The sequence below is a fragment of the Sarcophilus harrisii genome, chromosome 5, assembly GCF_902635505.1.
Source record: "Sarcophilus harrisii chromosome 5, mSarHar1.11, whole genome shotgun sequence".
Classification (NCBI taxonomy): domain Eukaryota; kingdom Metazoa; phylum Chordata; class Mammalia; order Dasyuromorphia; family Dasyuridae; genus Sarcophilus; species Sarcophilus harrisii.
In genome coordinates this window covers 178,722,154-178,745,652 of record NC_045430.1, presented here as the reverse complement: position 1 = coordinate 178,745,652, position 23,499 = coordinate 178,722,154, and the positions used below count along the sequence as shown (strand labels likewise).

General features: G+C 41.8%; 2 protein-coding genes across 2 annotated transcripts in view; one reads left to right on the top strand and one right to left on the bottom strand.

Moving 5' to 3' along the window:
* CEP41 (centrosomal protein 41) overlaps positions 1 to 23,499 on the top strand; it is a 66,758-nt gene that overhangs the window by 31,191 nt on the left and 12,068 nt on the right. The window lies entirely within an intron of this gene.
* LOC100917098 (carboxypeptidase A1) lies at positions 8,073 to 21,699 on the bottom strand. Its single transcript, XM_031939069.1, has 11 exons — positions 21,579 to 21,699; positions 20,385 to 20,466; positions 18,368 to 18,502; positions 17,595 to 17,693; positions 16,535 to 16,636; positions 15,876 to 15,977; positions 15,400 to 15,510; positions 14,722 to 14,812; positions 11,731 to 11,930; positions 11,024 to 11,108; positions 8,073 to 8,322 (listed from the first exon to the last, which is right to left on the bottom strand). Exons 1-11 carry the CDS (start codon positions 21,641 to 21,643, stop codon positions 8,135 to 8,137), a joined length of 1,260 nt encoding a protein of 419 aa, XP_031794929.1. The 5' UTR covers positions 21,644 to 21,699; the 3' UTR covers positions 8,073 to 8,134.

Sequence of the window (23,499 nt, the reverse complement as noted above, 5' to 3'; positions counted from 1 at the left end):
TAAAAATGTCAAACCTAACCAGCCATATTTCAAGTAGGAGTAAAACAAAATTAAAAGAGAAGAAATCTATCCATTCATTAGGTGTTCAGGGTTTGTTTCCATGGTGCTATTTTAGACCAAACTAAAATTTTCAAGTTTTTTTAGGCTACCAGAAGAAAAATCCAAATGCCTCCTAGCCCTTTCTTTTCTCTGGGAGGGTCATCCCACTGTGGGCTGAGAATGTACTCAAACCTTGATATGGTGGGTTTTCTCTTTCTGATTCCTAATAATTTGCACATAGAAGGGGGAGGGAGGAAGGTATGGATTTTTATTATGGTCTATTTGACTTCTTTAGAAGAGCTCATTTCTAATCATCCAGATTAAAATCCATTGCAAACTCTGCCCTATTTTGAGGGCTCACGTTGTTATTTACTTTTCAACTAATGAAATGTTCCCAAAAGTTTTAATATGTGTTTATCTTCTTCTAAATATCAAGGATGTAACTGCTGCAGTTGCTTTTGAAGAAACATCAAAAACATGTCAATTATAACTTATTGATTTAAGTATGTGGATATTTTGAGTACTTGTTTGGAATTCAATTAATATTTAAATTAGTGGATGTATTTTTAATATAAAAGCAATAGAATGGGACACCATGCTTCAGAAATATCAGCTAAAATAAATTTGAATGCCATTGTCCTGGCATTATAGTAAACATCAAGAAAAATATTGCAGTGCCCTTAAAACAGTATGCTAGTCAATTTTACCATACAATGTGTGATTCCAAAAACTTATGTGCCTCTGATTTAACTTGTAATGTCAAATGTGAGTTGCACAGTACCAACAAGATTATGACTATAGCAATCTAACATCAAAATACCCACCAAAATATCCTGAATTAAGAGTGTAGTATGGATAGCACACTAGCCTTGAAGTCAGGAGGACCTGAGTTCAAATCTGGCCTCAGACATTTAACACTTCCTGGCTATGTGACCCTGGGTAAATCACTTAACCCCAATTGTCTCAGGGAGAAAAAAAGGGTAGTAAACAATATGAACAGAGCCATATCTTTTGTACTTCTCATTAGCTGCCCTCCTCTTCCCTCCTTACACTGAATGTTTATTGCTTAAAACAGAAGCACTAATCTAGGCAGCCAAGTGGCTTAATGGAAGGAGCCCTGGGCTTGGAGTCAGAAGGACCAAAATTCAAATCCAGCCTCAGATACTTATGAGATGTGTGACTCTGGGCATGTCACTTAACCTTGTTTGCCTTAATTCACTGGAGGAGGAAATCACAAACCACTCAGGTCTCTTTGACCAGAAAACCTCAAGGAAAATAACAGCATATCATGATATGATCCGCAGGCTCACAAAGAGCCACATACAACTGAACAACAAGAAAAGGCTATTAATGGACCAACCAATTAAGTGGTCACAAGTGAACGCTAATAGGACCATGTTTTTGCCATGTCCAATAGTTCTGTGCTGCCATATTGAGCAACTGGGTAGCATTTTTGAGCATGTATATCATGCTGTGACAACCACTGTATGATGGGTGACCGTAGGTGAAGGGCCTTGGTCACCCCTCACATTTTGGGAGGAAATGCATTAGTGATCCCTGGGATTTTCATTTACCAGGAGGAGACAATCCCTGTGAGCCTGGTGGTTGCCTTCAGAGTCCCCTTGGATGTTGTTATGCTCTTTGTAGTTTGTTTTTCCTTAAGACTCCTGAGCCTAGTAGACTGTAAATATCCCAGATAGGAAAAAAAAAAATTATTTTATCTAAGATTCCCAAGTAAGGGAGATCATACCTTCCCTCAATGGAACTGGTACCTTCCTTCAAACTCTTGCTCCTTGCTCATGTTTGTCCAGTCTCCATTCTCTCCAGCAGCCTCCGACCTGCCCATCTGTTGTACCAGTACCCAGACATCATCTCAAAATGTTTATACGGTAGAACAATCTTTTTTCCCTGTATATGGTGACCAGAGTCTCACAGGATAAGGTGCCCCCGGTACTTTTGAGAAATAAAAAGCATTTATTGGTCACTTAATAAAAGCATGATTTAAAAATGAAAATTGCTGTCTTTTAACTAGATAACAAGAAAAAATTAAGTTCTTTTTAGTAGCCAAACTGTTACTTCAATAAACCATCACAATTCTGTCTGTGTTTGCTCTTTTATAAGATTGGTGTAGTAACCTTGGCAGCAAGGTACTGAGTGGCGGCATGAGATAGAGGGACAAACACATTTCTATGAGCCATGTCCATGTGAACACAGTAATAGTCCACAAAAGCATGATTTGATTAACTTTATGAAGCAGTAGCGTAGGTGGTGAGCGGAAGACTGAGTCTCCTAGGTTTACTTGCTGTTGGCAGGCTCTGGGCACAAGCTGCCAAACGGATAATCCCTTAGAAAGCTTTGAAGGCCCCATTGCCTGCCTTGTGACAGCTGTTGTGCAAGAGGCCCTTGGTCCCCTGAGAGCTCTGGGAGAGCAATGGACAAGGGGCTGGACTTGGAGTCAGGAAGACCTAAGTGACCTTGGGCGAGACAACCTTTCCTTGGCTTAGATGGGGCTACAGTCTTGTGAAGGTACTACCTGAAGCACTTGGTAAAACTTTAAGGGTCGTACAAATTCCAGCTAATATTCTTCGTCATGACGGGGACAGTGGTTTGCTAGAGTTTAGCCATTTACAAAATGTTGGTTCTTGCTTCTTTAAACCATGGAGCTTGTAAGTCCCAGCAGATATGCATCCCCTCATGCTCTCCACTTAATACCACACACAGATATCCCCAGAAGTTAGAAGAAACACTCCGGCTGACTGACCAACACTGTGTTATCTGCTTTAAGTTTTTTGTCATTCAGTCATTTCAATCATTTTCAACTCATAATCCCTTTTGGGGTTTCCTTGGCAGAGAAATTGGAACGTTTGCCATTTCCTCTTTTAGGTTTATGTTATAGATCCCCATGATTCATGCCGGAGACAAAAGTATCAGTAAAATATTTCTATTTAAAAAGACTGGTCCACAGACCATATGGAGGATTTCATGGCCCACAAACTACACTTTGAGAACCGTCAAACTACATACGACACTATGTATATGCATGTGTGTGTTCACATGTATATGTGTGTATTATATATATATACATGCTGTAAACAATTGAACTTTGGAACCAGACAAATTGACTTTGAAGAACACAAACTTAACATCATTCTGCCCTTCAAGTAGCCCCCGTGGGAAAGGCGAGGAGAGATTTTTCTGGCCAATTGTTTATACCAGGCCCTCTTTCAGACCGTCACAAGAAGCTAAGAAATGATGGGAGGACAGTAGAAAATGAACATAAACATACAAAATAGCTGATGAACTTGGTAATCAAATCCATAAAAAAGGTTTCATGAGAAACCCAACTGCGCCTGAAGAAGACAGGGATGATATTAGGAGCCATCATCAACAAATTGGAAACATTCCCACATCCACAATGACTGAATTACTCCCAGTTCTCCATCGCCACAGATTTTACAACTAGAAGAGATCAAGTCATATAGTCAATCCTATTAAATTACTATAAATCGCCTTGTAGCCAGGAGTGTGGGAACACGCCCCAGCTGGAACAAAGTGCAAAAGGAGAAGGCAGCTGGTGATACTCCCTCAGCATCGCCAGCCAAAGTGATGGACCTCTGGGGCGAAGGTGATACAGAATACACATCCTTGCCTGTGGGTCTTTAGAGGTGAGAGGGGAATTTGGAGAGATACAATTTCAATCAAGGATGAATCTCTCCTCTGCTGCTCTTGGCATTAAATGTATGACAGGTGGGAAGCAGTTCCTGGGAACACTTGATCTGTACGTTGTTCCAGAAAACAGCAAATTGAAAATAAGATACTGACCTCCTTTCCAGGTTAACTCTTGGCATCAGTTTAGGAGAAATGGAGCCAAAGGGGGCTTATTCCTTTGGAAGGGGCCGAGTCTGGGGACCAAATGGAATGTCCAATCTTGGGTTACTTGAGAACAAGCTTTTACTTTTACTACCCTCTTATTTAATCCAGTTAAATTGCTTACTAAGATAATGACCTTTGCTTGGAGGCTTTTGATTGACAGCACACCATGAAGGACACAGTAGTAGGATGGAACATGAGCCAAGAGCCTGATTGACATACATTCCTCCAGATTAGGTAAGAGCCTGGAGAATGTAACATAGGAAGTAGAGACATGAGTGAGTGACATTCTGCTTCCAAGTCTGTTTTGTAGAGCCAGTAGGCACTCCCACAGTGCCACCTAGTGAGGCTATGACAATAAATTCTTCCCAATACAAAATAAGAGAAAAATAAAAAGGAAAGCTACCCCGTCCCAAACTCCTGCCTTCAGATTAACACGACATGACCAAAGACAAAGGCATTTAATTAAAATTAAATAAGAAATGGGATTTTAAAAATGTTCACTAATGTATTTAAGAAGTGAGCCTTTATATTAAACACTTACCCTGTGCTAGTCACTGTTCCAAATGCTGGGAATACAAGCAAAAAGGCAGTCCCTGCCTTCAAGGAACTCAACAGACCGACAGGGAAAACACGAAACACAAATAAATTTGTTAAGAAGGCAAAGAAAATGGTGGTCTACTTAGTCTGCTCATACACAAGACTCATTCAACTCTTAAGTCATGTCTGACTCATGACCCTTTTGGGGGATTTCTTGGCAAAGATACTGGAGCAGTTTGCCATTTCCTTTTTCAGTTCATTTTGAAGATGAAGAAACTGAGGCAGAGGGTTGTGACTTAGCCAGGGGTCACAAAGCTAGTAAATATCCAAGGCCACATGAAATTAAGTCTTCCTGACACCAAGCCAGGTTCTATTCACTTCATCAACTGCCATACAAAAAAAAGAAGAAAGAAAGAAAAAAAGAAAGAAAAGGGGAAGAAGGAAGGAAGGAAAGAGAAAGAAAAAGAGAAAAGAAAGGAAGAAAGAAAGGAAAGGAAAAGCAAGAAAAAGAAAAAGGGCTCCTGGAACTATGACATATGAACTCTCCATGGCTATGGGCTCTGGATGCTGTGCTCTGTACTAACCATGAAGGTGTTACCTATGTCCCTTGCAGTTCTGTATCTCAAGGTTCTTAATACCCGTCAGCAGAATTTCTCAAATGTCACAGGCTCTATTAGAAGGAAATTAATTCCTATTTCTCAAGACATTGCTAGCCAAACTCAGACATTATTAAGCAAATAAGAATTTTCCCTTAGCCTGCAGCTCCTTTGATTATAGAATATAATAGTCACAAAGAGAAGGAATAAATTTTGGCACTATGTATTTTTATATATGGCTTTTTAAAATATCAACCTCAAAGAATTCTTTCCTAGCTCTTCTTACACTTTCAAAAGTTCAAAAGACAGTAGTTCTTCTAGCACCAAGCCTTCATATCTCAGGATGCTTATGTCTTATTTTGTGCCAGGCAATAGTCTTTGAGGTCCCTTCCAGCTCTTGGGTCTATAATCTTATGACTCAAAAAGCAGAGCAGTTCAAAAGGATTGTTATCAGCCATCTGGAGGCCTGAGCAATACTAGGATGTCCCACTACAAAGGCCAAGCGAACAGCTTGGTGTGGGTATGTAACTTTTAAAAACCATAATCCTTCAGAAATATCCCAGTTTCCCAGAATTCTACAGAGCTGACTTCATATTTCTAATTTCATCATCACCATTTTTTTTTCTTGATTGTGTGTTTATATCTTAACTCCTGATGATAATGCCTTTTCACTTTATAATAGAGTGAGGAAAAATGAAATTCAATTTAAGTAAATTTGTCTTAAAATCAGCTTGGATGGAATGCATCTCTTCTGCAAAGTATTAATCTCTCATATTTTCATCCGGTCTCAAGAGAGTCACAGAGATTCTATCATTTACTGATGCTCATACAGCTAGTCTGGAGATTTGAATTCTTGACTCACAACCAGGTGGTGAGTCAGAAAGACTCATCTTATTGGGTTCAAATCCAGCCTCAATCACTTACTGGCTGTGTAACCCTGTGAAGGCAATCATTGGAAACCATTCCAGTATCTTTCTAGAAAACCCCAAATAGGATCATAAAGAGTTGGACACAACTGAAACAACTGAACAATTTCCTGATTCCACAGTGGGCACATCAGCACTATGCCATGTGCCTTCTTAGAAACCATAAGGGAGAGACTGAAAGATATCCAGAGAGGATATGATTGTGGGTATAGTCACAGGCTTCTAAGGTCTTTTTTTTTTTTTTTTTTTTTTTTTTTTTTTTTTGCACATGTGGATCCCTTTCCCTCCTTTAAGATCTCTTTGGAATATAAACCCAGTAGAAACACTGATGAGTCAAAGTTTGATATGCCCTTTGGAGATAGTTCCAAAATTGCTCTCCAGAATGGTTGGATTGGTTCACAACTCTGCCAGTTTTCCCACATTCCCTGCAACTTTTACCATTATGTTTTCCTGCCATTTTAGCCAATCTTAGAAGTGTGTGGTAAGGTAGTACCTCAGAGTTGTCTTAAATTGCATTTCTCTGATCAATAGTGATTTAAAGCATCTTTTCATGTGACTAGAAATGGTTTCAATTTCTTCATCTGAAAATTGTCTGTTCTTACCTTTTGACCATTTATCAATTGGAGAATGGCTTGAATTTTTATAAATTTGAGTCAATTCTCTATATATTTTGGAAATGAGGCCTTTATCAGAATCCTTGACTGTAAAAATGTTTTTCCTAGTTTATTACTTCCCTTCTAATTTTATCTGTATTAATTTTATTTGTACAAAACCTTTTTGACTTAATATAATCAAAATTATCTATTATGTGTTCAACAATGAACTCCAGTTCTTTGATTATAGATTCCTTTCTTCTTCACAGATCTGAGAGGTAAACTATCCTTTGTTCTTTTAATTTGCTTATAGTATCACTCTTTATGTCAAAATCATGAAGACATTTCGATCTTATCTTGGTATATGGTGTTAGCTGTGGGTCAATGCCTAGTTTCTATCATACTAGTTTCCAATTTTCCCAGCAGTTTTTGTCAAATAGTGAGTTCTTGTCCCAAAACTGAGGTCTTTGGGTTTGTCAAACACTACTATAGTCATTGACTATTTTGTCCTGTGAATCTAAGCTATTCCAACTGAATGACTACTTTATTTCTTAGCCAGTATCAAATGGTTTTGATGATTACTGCGTTATAATATAGTTTTAAGTCTGGCACAGCTAGACTTTCATTTGCATTTTTTACATTAATTCCTTTGAAATTCTTGACCTTTTGTTCTTCCATAAGAACTTTGTTATTAATTTTTCTAGATCTGTAAAATAATTTCTTGGTATGGCACTGAATTGGTATGGCACTGAATAAATAGATTAATTCAGGTAGTATTGTCATTTTATTATGTTAGCTCCACCTACTCATAAGCACTTGATATTTTTCCAATTGGTTAGATCTGACTTTGTGTGAAAAGTGTTTTGTCGTTATATTCATATAGTTCCTGACTTTGCCTTGGCAGAGAGACTCCCAAATATTTTATATTATCAGCAATTATTTTAAGTAGAATTTCTCTTTGTATCTCTTGCTGTTGGACTTCTTTGGTAACATATAAAAATGCTGAGGATTTATGTGGATTTATTTTGTATTCTGCTAAAGTTGTGAATTATTTCTAGTAGTTTTTTAGTTGATTCTTTAGAGTTCTCTAAGTATACCACCATATCATTTGCAAAGAATCATAATTTGATTTCCTCATCACCTACTCTAATTTCTTTAATCTCTTTTTCTTCCCTTATTGCCAAAGCTAACATTTCTAATACCATATTGAATAGTAATGGTGATAGTGGGTATTGTTTCACCCCTGATCTTATTGGGAATGGTTCTAGTTTGTCCCCATTATATATGATGCTTGCTGATGGTTTTAAATAGATTCTACTGATCATTTTAAGGAAAACTCAATTTATTCCTATAGTTTTTAGTGTTTTTAGTAGGAATGGGATAGCTCCTTAGCTTCAGAAGACTTAGAATTCTGTCAATGAGTTCACAAATTCCCCATGAAACCCGTGAGGAATAAATCAGATTTTCCTCTATTCTAAAAATAGCAGCAGAACAAAACACTACAGATGTACACATACATCCTGTTACTTTATTTGGCTCTCTTGGATACAGAGCAGGAGTCAAGAATAACTTAATAGGGATGTTTCAGGGCATAATCCATAATGGTCATAAGAGCCAGCCAGGTTTCCTGGGCAGTCGGGATTATCTCTTTGGCAGGTAGCAGGAAACCATAACGTCCAGTGTCCCGGAGCTCAAAGGTGTAAGAGTATCTGATGCCTGAATCATAGGTCCAGTCAATAGTGCTACCACTGGCTTGGTCTGGAATAGGAACACAAAGTCAATCCAAGAGTCAACCACACTGGTTGAAAGTTTGTTTGTTTGTTTTAAATTCAAATTTAGACAGGTGGAAATAAATCATAAACAACAATAGCTAGCATTTATGTGGTACTGTGAGGTTTACAAAATGCTTAATATATGCCATCTTGTTTTTTGTTATTATCCCCATTTTATAGAAAAAGAAATTGAGACATGTAAAGGTTGAGGGACTTACCCAGGATCACATAGCTGGTAAATATCTGTGGTAGGATTTGAACTCAGGTTTTCTCAATTCTAGAATCTAGTGACCTATTTGCTTACACCACCTAATACATAAGTATTTAGGAAAGGACTAATATATATGTGTGTGTATGTGTGTGTGTGTGTGTGTGTACGTGTGTGTGTATATATAGTTGCTTCTGCTACATATATATATATGAAAGGGGATGGGAGGGGCTTCAAAAAGTATTTAACTTATTGGCTGAGACAAAGATAGTAACTGCCAAAACAACCCATTCAAAATGTGGGAACTTCAAGAAACTGACAAATATTGGTTCTGTTAATACTGAGAGACCATTTCAGATACCATTAAAGCTTCCTTAAATACTATATTTGTATTTCATATGTATTTCAGCTAGAACTACTAACCTGAGAGTAATTTCCTCTTTGCTGAACATGAGACTTCCCATGAGGTTCTGTTCAGCATGGGGCAAAACCAGAAGGCAACTAAAACCAAGCTAGACAGACTAGCTGCAGCAACCCACCACCACTCCTTTTTCTGTATCTCTCTCTCTGTCTGTTTCTCTATTTCCCTGTCTTTCTCTCTCTGAGTCTCTTCTTTCTCTCAAAGCTGACCAAGTAATCCTTATAAGAATCTATTGACTTTGCAATAAACAAGGCATACCCCAATGCTCTTTTTAGAATTTTAGAAGGTGAGAGAGGAGGAGCCCCCCAGAACTTCACCTTAACTCCGAAAGGGTATGGAAACTACAGAAGAGGTTTGGGCTAGAAACACAGGCCAGCAGAGATCAGCACAGAGATTCTTCATTTTACAGGTATGGAGACTTGAGATTGAGGGGATGATGGCTTCTGGTACTTTGGCAGTTTCCCCTCCTGAATGTAAGCGTGCTGAGGGCAGGGACCCTTTCGCTTTTGCCAGCGTCTCCCTCAGTGATTGGCCCTGAGCCGGAATACGGACCCGTGGCAGATCTAGTGCTTTACGTGTGCAATATCACTGGATCCTCACGTTAATCCCTGTGACATACGAGCTATTATTATCCTTGTTTTAAAGATGAGGAAACTTGAGGGCAAGAGAGGTTAAATGACTTGGCTGGGGTCTAAAGCAGGACTTAAACTCGGGTTTTCATGTGACCCCCAAGTTCCTTCCTCTTCCCCTGGGGCCCCTTTCACTAAAGGCTTGTTGATTAATTGATTGAACAAGGCTTGATGGCTGCATTCTGAAGGAGGTGAGGTTTTTGTCACTTTCTCCCCTCCCTTTCTCCCCTCTTTTGTCCTCCCTTCCTGGCCTCCCATCCCCCTCAAAGGTTCTTCTGTAGAGACGTTTGCATTATGCTAATCTTATACTGCTCTTCCTGGAACTGGAGAACTTTATCTCAGTGAAAGGATCTCTTATCCGAAATGTCAGTATCTTATAAACTAGGCAGAAGAGATATTTCAGGGACACTTCCTGATGTCTCTCAAGTCATACCTACTTAGGTATATTAGGTAGGTATTTACAAGAATCTGCTTATATACAAGAATTCTTGTTGTTCAGTCACTTCTGATTCTATGAGCCCCATTTGGGTTTGGGTTTGTTTTACAAGATACTGGAAGTGGTTTACTATTTCCCTCTTCATAGATGGGGAAACTGAGGGCAACAGGATTCAGGGACTTGCCCCGCTAGTGAGTGTACAAGGCCAGACTTGTATGCATAAAAAACAGTCTTTCTGACTCTAGGACTGACACTCTATCCACTTGTCACTTAGTCATCCCCTGCACAAGACTGGGCACACCCACAGGTAAAGACATCCCACCCTCCTAAGAGAGAAGCCTTGAGATAGATGCAAAGAGCACTATGTCCTGATCCAAAGGACCCAGTCTTGGACAAGTTACAATCTCTCTGAGCCTCAGTTTCTTTCATCTGTAAATGAGAGGATTGGACTATGATCTTTAAGCCCCTCCAATTCTAAATCTTGGCCAGGGTCTTCACAATGGGAGAAGTCTAAGATAGAGGTGATCTCTGGGGTCAGAGATGGAAAGAAGAAGAAGGATTGTGAAAAGATCATTCCACAATCTTGTGACTGAAGGGATGATTCAATGACTTTGTGCTTCTAAAACGGGGTGTTCATTTTTTTGGTGTCATGGCTCCCTTGGGTACTCTGGCAAAACTTATGGATTGCCTCTGAATAAACTTTTTAAATGCATAAAATAAAATGGGATTATTATAAAGACAATAATATTAAAATGTAGTTATGGAAATTTCTTTAGGGTGCACAGACCCTAGGATAAGGATTTCTGATCTAAATGATCAGCCTATGAGTTGAGGGACCAGGAATAACCACTGGTCTTCCCATTATAATATCACCAGTCTGGTCAGAACTCTTCTCACCTTGCCAGTGCCCAGTGCCCAGGCCTGATTCATTCCCTGGGCTATTCTCTTCCCCTGGCCTCCCCTCTCTAGGTGGGAGCCTCCTGGGGCACTTACAGATTGTGGTGATGATGCTGCCATACTTGTACTTGGTCCCGTACAGAGAAGCCAGGTTGGTCACTGCAGCCTTGGCCAGCTCATCCTGGAGGATAAAACAGAATGAGACTCCCACATACTCACACTGGTCCTAACAGGAAGAAGCCTGAAGGTCCCCTGAGCCTGTGGGGTCTATGGTAAGAGAATGAGGGAGAACCCCCTGCTCAGTATTTCGTGAGGGAAGGACCTTGCTGGAGGTACCCCCTCTTAAGCTGAGCATGTGATTGAACTTGAAGTCCAGACGTCCACCTGGAGGCAGAACTCGCTGCTGTCTGTCCGTCTGCTCTAGTTCTCTGTAGGCAGACCGTAAGTCTGGTGGGCAGACCCCAAATGCAACATTAAGAAGACACTCAGTATTCTGTTAGGTGGGCTCCCTCCTCTCCACCAACAAGGCAGTCTGAAGCATTCTCACCTGGATTTTGAGGGTCCCCTCCACCTTGTTTTACCAACTTGTTTCATTCCCTAATTCATTCATTACCCACCTTCTTTCGTTCCCCAATTAGAAAATGAGATACTGCCCTAGGCTGGTGAGGAAGCATGGGTGGGACAGCAGGGGAAAGCACCACATGCATGTGCCTTATTTTCAGCACATAAAGTCAAGGTTATAAGGAAGGCAATTAGGGATTCCTGGGAACAGGAGTGGGGACTGGGCAGTGGGTTAAACGCACCAGCTCTTGCTGGTTGGCAGCCCGGGTCGTGGTGTATCCGTAAGGATAGAGGAGAAGTTGAGAGTAACTATGGATGGAAATGAAAGCCTTGATATTCCCATGACTCTTCACAAAGTCTACGATGGACTTGACCTCCACCTCTGAGTTGGGAAACTTGCCATGGTACGTCTCTGAACAGGGGTTGCTGCTGGCTCCAGCCGCTGTCGGAAACAGGACAGGGGTTAGCATTTGAAAACCAGACTCTGTAGCTTCTCTTGGTCCGTCTTTTCACTGTATGTGTGTGTGTGTGTGTGTTTGGGGCTCAAGGCAGAGTAGAGAGAAGTTAAGATGGGAACCGTCCCCATAGAAATAGGGAGGATTCACAGTGGCAGGTGTGAGTCGATGAGAGAGTAGGGACTGTAATGTTAGATTCCAGGTCTAACACAGCCTGGGTTGGAAAGGGAACATGGAGATTACTGATGAATCCCTCCCTGAAATAATAATGCTAAGTTGAGAGGTTAAGGAGGTGGGTTAGAGAAAAGTCAAACATATGGGAAAAGAAGCATCGAAAAAAATCTATTTTAAAATTCACAAAAGAAAAGAAAAAGAAAGGTAGAAAGGAAGACAAACAGCAAAAGGAGACAAGAGACTGAAAGAGCAGACAGAGAAAGAGACAGGCAGAGGCAGGGAAAGACGGAAACAGAGAGACAGAAACAGAGACAGAGATAGATAGAGGCAGAAACAGAAACAGAGACAGAGACAGAGAGACAGAGCAAAAACAAAGAGACAGAGGCAGACAGAAACACACACACACACACACAAAGGAATCAGGAAGATGAGCTCAAATCTGGCTGCAGATTTTTACTAATTTGGGCAAATCTTTTTAACTTCTATTTGCCCAGTTTCCTCCTCTGTAAGATGAGAATAATAATAGCATTCACCTTCCAGGATGATCTTTATAAAGTGCTTAGCACAGCGCCCGGCACGTGGTGGGTGCCATACAAATGTATAGATGGATAGAGGATTTGTTGAGGATTAAGCTAGAATATCCCTAAATACATCCTGTATTTCTTGGGATTTACTGAAGGAGCAGCTAAAGTAGATTGCAGCTTTTAGCATCATTCCTTGAGAAGCGCTCTCAGGCTTTAGGAGGTTCAGGTGACATCCCTTTACTCCTCCCCCCTCAGGGGCAGTTCTGATCCCACAGCCCAAGGCTTGTTCTGTCCCATAATACTGAGCAGTGGATTTGGAGTTAAGAGTTTCTAATCCTTCCTCTGCCACTCTCTATGACCTTGGGCAAATTAATTAGCTGAGTCTCAGTTTCCTCTTTTGTAAAATGAAGGGTTGGACAAGAACAGAGCTTCTTAACTTGGGGTTGATGAACATTTTTTAGGCCATTGTAGTTAAGTGACTTGCCCAGTCACTTGCTAAGTGACTGAAGTCACAATTGAACTCAAGTCCTCCTCACTCCAGGGCCAGTAAGACCTTTATCACTTTACCACTTAGTTGCTCTCCAAAAACTTTTTAAAAATTCAGTAACTTTATTTCAATATAATTTTTTTAATTATCCTATACGTTTTATTTTATGTACATAAAACCTTTTTTTTTTTTTCTGAGGAGGGTTTGGCTTTAACTAATAGCCAAAAGGGATTCATGTTACAAAAAAAGAGCTAAAAACATGATCTACAACAGTGGTTCTCAAAGTAGATCATAATCTAGAGAATCCTGGGGATCTCTGAAACCTCTGGTCTATAAATTCAAAAATAGTTTTTATTTTCAATATGGTAAATGTCTATAAATATAACCCTGATAAACAAAAACGCTTTGGAGAGATCGTCAATAAATTTTAATAGGATAAAGATACTGAAAACAAAAGTTTGAGAACCACTGATCTAGAGCACAGGCCTCTGCCCCTGGGATATTGGACTCTGATAGGTGAGCCGTTGCCTTACCTCGTCCAGAACCTGACTCCCATGTCACTTCTCAGTCATCTCTACACCATTCTACTGGATAACCCCTTCTCATTCTCCTTTATGTATTGTCCTCCTCCGTTAGGATATAAACTCCTTGAACGCAGGGACTATACATGTTTCCCATATTTGGAGTCCCAGCTTTAGTGCATAGAAAGAACTTAACCAAGAAAGTGACTTTTAAGGCCCCTTCTAGAATTGCATTTGTTTAACTTTTATTGGATTACTTGCGGTCTAGGGGAAGGGAGTAGGGGGAAGGAGGGAGAAAAATTGGGAATTCAAGGTTTTACAAGGGTGAATGTGGAAAACTTTCTTTGCATGTGTTTGGAAAAATAAAAAGCTATTATTATATTTTTTAAAAGGTGGCTTCTAGCTCTAAACCTGTGCAAATTGAGCTAATTGAGATCCTCTTTTCCTTTAAGATATAACTCAGAGGCAGCGATATGGCACAGTGGATTGAGCACCAGGCTCTAAAGTCAGGAGGACCTGAATTCAAATACATCTCAAGTCCTGTCTGCTGTGCAAAGCTTTTCCTGATTGCCCCCACATTCAGCCCCCTCCTTCCTAAATTACCTTGTATTTAACTACTTTGTAGGTGTTTGTATGGGGCAACTAGGTGATGTAGTGGATAGAACACTAGATCTGGAGTCAAGAAACCCTGACTTCAAATCCAGGCTCACTTACTTGTTAGTTGTGTGACCCGGGCAAGTCAATTAATCTTATTTTCTCAACTATAAAATGAGCTGAAGAAGGAAATGATAGAGCAGTCTTTGCTAAGAGAATTCCCAAAAGGGATCACAAAGAGTCGGACCTGGCTGCATGCAACAAATGTATTTATTAACTTTATACTTATGCTGCATATATTTTATTTGCACTTGTTGCCCCCATTAGAATGTAAATTCCTTCTGAGTAGGGATTATCTCATGATCTTTACTGGTATCTCTAGTACCTGGTGCCATACCTAGCCCATAGTCAGCACTTAATAAATTTTTATTGATTCATCAATCATCCTACAGAGAACCTGAACCTAATCTTAACTTACCTCCAAAGGCAGCATCCCAGTTCCTGTTGGGATCCACACCAACACATGTGGATCCAGGTATAATGGACCTAGTCTTACGCCACAAGCGGTTCTGATACAAGGAAGGAAAAAATCAATCAAGCAATCAACAAAGATATAAGTAAGGTGCCTGGGTAATACATAAGAAGAAATGATCCCTGATCTTGATGCATTTTTAACCCAATTAGGGAGGTTGAATTAACATAGGTCAAACCATTAGAGAACAATTCATATGGGACTGACTTTTAATTAGTTCATTAGCTCCCTCCAGAAAAGAGGGAGATCAGATTGGGCTAAAGTAGTTAGGAAAGGCTTTGTGGAGTAGGTAGTATTTGAAATGAGCACAAAGAGTCCTTTAATTTGGGCTTTCTCTAGGAAATGAGAGTAGTGAATCAGGGTTATGTGATAGGGGTTAATCCAATATATTAACTATTTAAGAGAGATGGGATTGTAGAAGGAAGCAAGCTGATTTCTAATGGGCAGAAAGTGAAGAAAGCATAGGGTTACCCTCTGATAATTGGACAAGCAATTGTAAAAGGTGTCCAAATAAGGCAAGGACCCGCCAGTCCATGGATGATGGACCCTACTCCTTTCCCCGGGGACCTTGGAACCGAAACCTAGAGAGGAGAGAAACATACGGACAAAGCAAGGGTTCTATACCGTGGAGTGGGTATAGGCAAAACCATCAGGATTGGTGACAATCTCTAGGAAGATGTCCATAGAATTCAAGATGGCAGTAAGTGTCTCATCGTGGCCATAGTCTTCAGTGATCTAGGTGAGAGGGACAAAATAAATTTCATGACTGGAATAGCACAAAAAGGGTGATGTCCTAGGAAGAAAAGTTAGCTTCTCTCAGCTTTCCTCTCCAAAGGAAGGAGTGGGAGACAGAAAGGAGTCAGCTTCGCTCTTTGGCCTGTGATTCAGACTAATAAGGGTATCCAATTTTGCTCGGCCCTTCCAAAGGCAGGGGAAGCAATGGCCCCAACAAGAATGGAATCTTGGATGAGCAAATAAGGATCTGAAGGCACTCTCTTGAAGCATAAAATCTGCAGGATACCCCAGAGCCATATTGCTTCTTTCCAGTTCAGATAATGAATGGATTTCCCTTCCCACTTAATGCAATCCCCAGATTTTACCTTCTTAGCAAACCAAACTCCACTGGCCTGGGTGACCCATTCCCGGGAATGGATACCAGTGTCGATCCAGATGGCAGGGCGATTGTTTCCCCCAGTGCTGAACTGTAGAAGAAAGAGGGGGATAAAGTTCAGTATAGTCTCCCAATGGATTGCCTTCCTCAGCAGAACTGCTCTCTAAGTGCCAAGTTCCATTTTTTTCAGGGAAAAGTCTGATGCTTTTTCCTACACTCAGCTCTCCCTCCCTTGTCCCGTTCTTTTAGATGTGCAGCAGAATAAGGTGCCCGCAGAGCCCATGCCAGTCACCCAGGGCTCTCCTCCATCATATTTCCTGGCATTCTGAAGAAAAGACTAGGACCAGATAGATGTCGGATTATAGGAGGGATCCCAGAATCTCAGTCAGAAATGCACTCAGGAATCAATCCAGGCTAGCCCAGGCCAGCCCTCGAGAGTATTAGCAATAAGGGTTTATTATTCACTTTCCACCTGAAGAACTTCAAGCAGGGGGATCCTCTCCAGGTACCCCATTTTTACTTTGATCATTTAAATTATTAGGAAGTCTTTCCATACCTCAAGCCTAAATCTATGTATCTGCCATTTCTGTGGGTCCCTAGTTCTGCAGGAAGGCGGTAATGGCACATGAATATCTAGACTTCTGGTACCTTCAGAACATTGAGGGGACGGCCCTCGAAACTCTTGCCAATTTGAATCTTACTGACGAGGTTTGGGTTCTCAGCCACCAGCAGATCCATAAAGTCATAGATCTGTAAACAAGAGCATAGAAAAGAGAGTGAGCGTACTCTGAGATTTATAGGACACTTTAGCTACGGTATTTCACAAGGTCCTCCCAGTGCTTCCATGAAGTAAGGAGAACCAGTTTTATTATGATCCTCATTTCACAGAAAAGGGAGCCAAGACTCAGAAAGATGGTCAAGATCCCTTAGGTAGCAAGGCAGAGCTGGGCTCTGAATTCCAATCTTCTGACACTAAATCTAGTATTCTTTCCACTAGGCCCCAAGAGAGTCATTTTGGCTTCCAAGGACCCATTTCCTTCATGCTTTTATTAATCTCACTAGCTCTTTCCCCAAGCATCTTGATGTCTCCCTTTGCTCTAGGTATTGGGGATATGGGTCCCAAAAAGTTGAGAGATGTATCATCCCCCAAACCTCTGGGAGCTACAGAACCCAGGGAAATTCAGCATTCAGAGATCCACTAGCTCCCAGCTATTATTCATCTTTCCAGCTCTTTCCCTAAGCACATTGATATCTCCCTTTGCTCTAGGTATTAAGGATATGGGTCCAAAAAAGGATGAGAGATATATCATCCCCCAAACCTCTGGGAACCACAGAACCCAGGTAAATTCAGCATTCAGAGATCCATTAGCTCCCAGCTTCTTAAAACGGTGGGTCACAATCCCATATAGGGTCTTGTAACTGAATGTGGGGATTGTGAAATTATGATTTGTTATCAGTAAGTGTTTGATTCATATACTTGTTTTATGTGCCTATATACTCAGGGTCTTATAAAAATTTCTCTGAAAAAAAATGGGTTATGAGTGGAAAAAGTTTAAGAAGCCCTGCTTTAGATCTCACACACACACACACACACACACACACACACCTTCATAGAACATCTCTGGGGGCCTTGTGTAGCAGGGGGAGGGTACTATATTGTGTTCAGGGGATCAGTGGCAGGGATTGAGACTCTCTCAGAAGCCCTTACCTCCGTCAGGGTGTGGTAAGTGTCATAACGGAAGATGTCTGTGGAGCGCACCTTGGACTGGTCGGCAAGCATCTGTTGTTGCTCATTGTTCAGCAGCAGCTGAAGAGTTGGGAGAGGGAGCAATTGTTAAGAAAGTCTACTCTCCATTCTCCCCACCATTTCTCTCATCTCCTCGGAAACAGATGCTAAAAACAGGACCAGGTAATTCTGGCTCCACAAAAAAGCCTGACTGATCCAACACATAGAGGAAGCAGCTTATCACCCATGTGGTAGAATCTGAAGCCCACCGACCATCCAAATACCTTACCATGCCCCTGACCTGTCCTGGTACCACCTTCCCATCCTATTGTTAGATATTCCTAGAACTGGAGGCATATGTAGGTGGAGAAAGTCAAGTATTTCAGCCTTTGCTGAATGGTACATATCTGATTTTGGAGAGAAGGAAAAGGTCCCTTTACTTGGAAAGGATTAGTTGATCCCATTAGCTTGTTAGAAAATTGGGCTTGAGAATAGGAACAAGTCAATGGATAATGGAAGGGCATGCACAGGAATAGGGCAATAGAGTATTTGTGAGTAGGTGACTAAGGATAATTGAAGGACAAAAGGAATTCCAAAGATAAAATGTTCTTCCTTTCCCACTTGCTTGGGGTTCAGGGATTGGAAATTGGAAATTGAGATCTCCCCTAATAAAGAGACCAGAGTCCTAGGTCTGCAATGCCATACTGATTCCTCCTGTGCCCTCCACAACCCACGGGCACCCATTCTTCAGTTACCTGCACATCGTCAATCATGATTTTATAGTTGATTTTATTAAACTCCAGGAATGATTTGACAGACTGGACACTGTGGAAAGGCACACGGACATCGATGGGATTGGAGGGAGAGGCAGGACCTTGCCAGAAGTCCAGCTGTAGAGCACAAAAACTATAATTGTCCAAGGGGTCTGAGGTATGCTAGCTAGAATACTAGGATAAAGAGAGGGGTACATGGCTGTGGGAGGAAAAAGAAAGTGTGAGTTAAAATTTCCTTTGTTGGAATTTAAAAGACAGACTAGGAGACCAAAAGAACAACTGTGATTTGTGTGGTGACATGGGACTAGGAGATTCTATAGAACAAGAAAGTGGCTAACAAGCCAAACCTTCCAACCCCTGGCTATGTTAGCTCCCGGATGTGGCCCTTGTGGAAGACCCCAGAAAGATCATGGAAGACGGGTCTGGGTTGCCTAAAGCTCATCCTGGTCCCAGCTGAGAGCCAAAGGGTTGAAACTCAGCCTATCTCTCCAGCTGGCCCATTCTCAGTGCCTTATCAGGAAGGGCAGAAAGGCATCAGAGTTTAAGGGAATAGGGTTGGGGGTGACATGAAGTAAATAGAATAGGAGGAATTTTCTGACATACACCCTTCCCTCAATGTTGTGTCTTCCAAGAATATCCCTAATTTATCCTTATTTGTATGTAATTGTTGATGTATTGTGTCTCCCACGGTCTGCGAGCTCTTGGCAATTTTTTGTATCCCAAGCACTTAGTGCAGTGTCTGAGGATTCATAGTAGGCAACATGTCTGTTGACTTGATTTGATATACTGGAACCTACTGGTCCTAGACTGCCTTCTGGGGCCAAGAGGAAAAATCTTATTCATGGTCAATGACAGTTTTCAAATACTTGAAGAGAGCTTTTAGGGCTCCCTTCTGACTTCTTTTCTCCAGGTGAAACATCCCCACTTCCTCAGCTGATCTTTCCATGGCACTTAACTATTCTGCTTACCCTTCTTCAGAGAGCCAGAGCTAATATTCTTCCTAAAATGTGACTCTCAGCACTGAACACAAACACACCAGCTCTGTTCTTACTAGGGAACTATCGCTTCCCTAGACCTGGAAAGTATGTCTTTCTTAATGCACTCTTTAAGATTGCCTTGACTTTTGGGACTGCTATATCATGATCAACCCATACTAAACTTGTCATCTACAAAGATGCTCAGGTCTATTGTCTTCTGTTCCAAGGCTTGTCATGGCAATGGTTATACTGTAATCTTCCTTCCCTCTTCTTTTCTACATAGGATTTGTGTATAAAATCTCCACTTTTCCTGCAACAGGTAGAGGTGTTCTGCCCAGGAGAACTTCCAGTGTGTAAATTGTATCCCTCATTCTAAAAGTGATTAATTACCCGATCTTTAAAAACCTATCTCTAGGCCTGCTTTGTGCGGCTCCAGCCATTCACAGTCCAGAGACCAATAAAGTAAAATTATGTTAACAAAGAACATTTTAGTGTTTTGTGAAAAGGAAGGCTGACAATTTAAGTAGATGACAAAAGGCAGAGAAGGTATTGGGAGGGAATATTTATGTTACAGCATGCTAGCACAGAAAGGGATCTTATATATTATAGATCGATCATCTCCTTCTTGAAGAAACTGGACCAGAGTGGTCCAAGTCACACAGCTAACAAGTGGTGGATCCAGACCCATGACCCCTGCTGGGAGCTTTTTTCACTGTCCCCACCCCGTACTGTCTCTGAAGTTCATTTTTCTGAGAGGGGTCAATCCACCCTTTTCTGTCCCAGGGAGGTAGCAACAATAGCTCCATGGGCACCATTGAGCCCCAAAGGCCCAGTATCCTCAAAGGGGCAGGGAGTTCCTTAGAGAAGCCTGAATGCTTAGAAACAAGATGGCACTGGGAATGGGCATCTGGCTGGGGCAGAGGGTTCGGAGGCAACAAAGAAGGGATCAAGTCCTGGATCTCAGCCTCACAGGAAGAGTTTTTCTCCCACAAAGGAGAGTTCCAGGACCCCAGTCTTCTTACCTGAAGATGATCCAGATCTTCTAGCTTCTTCACCTCCTCTACCTGAGCCTTGTCAGCTGCTGAGATTCGGAGCACTTGGTGCCTGTGCAGGAGCAGAGTGAGGAATAAGAGTCATGGCCTGGAGGAGCCAGATCTTTCTCCTACCTCCTAAGTTTCTTGCTGACCACCAGCCTCATATCACCCGGCAAGATGAACTTCCCCTCTATCCTAGGTTGGTGAGCAGCGGACACTGAGGTTGTGTTCCTGGCGCTAAGTAAGACCTCTCACCAGAGTCCTAAATTTTCTTTTAGGGAAAGAAAGGGAAGGGTAGCTAGGTAGCTCAGTCATCAGAGAGCTGGGCCTGGAGTCAGGAAGATTCATCTCAGACCTCAGACACTACTATCTGGGTGTTTGTCACTGGACACCCTTTGCCTCAGTTTACTCATCTGTAAAATGATCTGGAGAAAGAAATGGCAAACCAGTCCAGTATCTTTGTCAAGAAAACTCCACTGAAGAGTCAGATGTGCTGAAACAACTGAACAAAAAAAGAAGCGGAGATGAGGTAGTTCATGGTTCAGAAGTGGAAGGGGATATTGTATGTCTGTGTGTGTGTGTGTGTGTGTAAAGAATCAGGGGCCAGAGAAGGTAAAAGGAAAGGCATCACAGAATAAGAATTGTCTCAGCACCTAAGGATCATAGCATTAGACTATTAGAGCTGAAAGATTTCAAGAGACCATCAACTCTCATCTCCTTTTTTACAGAGGAGGCGACTGAGGCACAGAAAGGTTAAAAAACATTAATGTTTGGGGCTGAATTAGAACCCAAGGTTTCCTAACTCCATGTCCAGTGATCTATCTACTATTCCACATAGCTTTCAAAGATCCTTAGCAGTGTGGATCCCATCCCAAGCCTTTACTCTTCCAATTCCTTTGGAGTCCTGAGAACCTTTTTACATTTGGGTCTCTAACCTCCCTCAGTGGGGCTCAGTCCTCTCCTATGGATCCCTCCTCAAACTGTATGTTTTCTCTAGGCCCCAAGAGTCAGTCTTTAAGAAAGTGGCTCTCACTGGCTAGCAGCCCCTTTGGTGTTTGTCTCCCCAAGGCACATCAGCCTTCTCCCCTACTTTTTCCCTTCTTGTCTCCATCTGTCTCTCCCAGGCTTTCCTTTCCTTCCTTTCCTGAGACCTGAAGGGTACCCCCCTATGCAGCCACCTACCCAGAAAAGTCCTCCTTGGCAAAGACAGCCAGCAACACGGCACTCAGAATCAGCAGCCCCTTCATGGTGAAGCTGCTCAGGAAACAGTCTGAGGACAAAGAGAAAGCAGTCCAAGATTTTTAAACCTGTGTCAGGGAGCTGTGTGGGCTCCACCCCTTCCACCTGCTCTCAGTCCCACAGAAATCACCCCCAACCCTATTCCCTTAAACTCTGATGCCTTTCTGCCCTTCCTGATAAGGCACTGAGAATGGGCCAGCTGGAGAGATAGGCTGAGTTTCAACCCTTTGGCTCTCAGCTGGGACCAGGACGAGCTTTAGGCAATCCAGACCCGTTTTCCATGATCTTTCTGGGGTCTTCCACAAGGGCCACATCCGGGAGCTAATATAGCCGGGGGTTGGAAGGTTTGGCTTGTTAGTGACACTCAAAAATTCCAAATGCTGAAACGCCCCTTCTCCAAAGCTCCTCAAACCAAGCATTGGGCAAGGGGATGGGGAGGCAGCTAAAAAGCAAGTCAATGGCTTTGTGGAGCTTACAATCCTTGGGGGTGGAGGAGATCCAGTCACTAGGAAGAATGACAAGGAAAAAGAATGTGAGAAGTTTGGGGGAAGGAGATACAGGGTCACTGAGTAAACGGAGATCTCAGGACATTTTGAGTCCTTTGCCCCCATGGGAGAGGGACCTGTAATTCTCCATACTTCTCTCTCTTTACTGAGCTGCCTCCTCACCACGAGTTGAGACTATTCCTCCACTCTCACAAACAGAGCTATCCCTAGGACATGCTAAGATGAGCGCCTATTCCCAGGTGCTACACTTTTGGGAGGCCCATCAGCTCTGGGAGAAAGTAGGGGAGTCCACCCATTGATAGATGGCCTTCCCCAGGGCACTTAGGGTATAGGCCATTCGACTGCCATTGGAAGGGATTTTAGTCAAACCACCTAGTATTTCAGGCCTAGAAAGGGTAGGGAAGCAACTTGTGCCAGGTCAACACGGACGGTAATTAAGCAGCAGAACCAGCATTTGAAAACAGATCATCTGATGCTAAATTCCAGTGATCTAACCCTGTTGTTTTTTTTTTCCATTTTCAATTTCCTCATCTATAAAAATGAGGACAATAGTACTTATGTTATAAACTTCAATCAGCAAGCATTTACAAAGCACCTACTATGTGCCAGGTGTTATATTTGGAATACAAAATCAGAACTGAAACAATCCCTGCCCTCGAGGAGCTTACATTCTATTACTAGAGAAGTGTATGTATATGTATGTAATATATACAATTAATATGTACATATATGTTGTATATGTGAAATATGTCAGTGTATGATTTTTGTGAAATAAATACAAGGTAATATTGGGGGAGACATTTAGTAACTTGAGAGAAGGAGATAAATACAAAGGAGAAGTCCCAGTATTGTGTTATGGGAAAGTTGAAGAGGGACAGATTCCTTTCATCAGAAAGGATCAGGGAAGGCTTCATGGAGGAAGCAGCATCTTCATTGGTCCTTGAGGAACGGATGCATTTCAATAGACAAGAAGAGAGGCTGGGAGTGAAGAAAGGGGAGTAGGGGAAGAATCCATTCTAGAAAGAGAGACAGTGTGAACAAGGGCACAGAGATAGATTGAAGGATGAAAATGGGAGACAGAAGGTAGTCTAGTCTGGCTGGAGTGTAGAGCAGGCAGAGGAGAAGAGTATGGGATAAATCTGGAAACGTAAATTGGAGTCAGAATGTAAAAAATCTGACAGGATCAGAAATTGGTGCTTCCTTGGTCAGCCCAAAGCCCTGGTAATCAAAGTTAAGATCTGGAAACAAAGAAAGGTAAAGAAGAGGGAGAAGTAAACAGCAAGGAGGGAAGAACATTTTCTTTTTCATAAACCACACAGCAGGAAGAAAGAGATCCAAGGTGAATAAGGAATGGGATC

What these genes read in the sequence shown, in the direction of transcription:
- LOC100917098 (XM_031939069.1), bottom strand. Translation starts at nt 21,643, where the DNA reads ATGAAGGGGCTGCTGATTCTGAGTGCCGTGTTGCTGGCTGTCTTTGCC. An exon ending in CTGGGATGCTGCCTTTGGAG is followed by an intron (nt 11,931 to 14,721) that starts GTAAGTTAAGAT and finishes TGTTTCCGACAG; the next exon opens with CGGCTGGAGCCAGCAGCAAC. An exon ending in CTGCCAACCAGCAAGAGCTG is followed by an intron (nt 11,109 to 11,730) that starts GTGCGTTTAACC and finishes TTTATCCTCCAG; the next exon opens with GATGAGCTGGCCAAGGCTGC.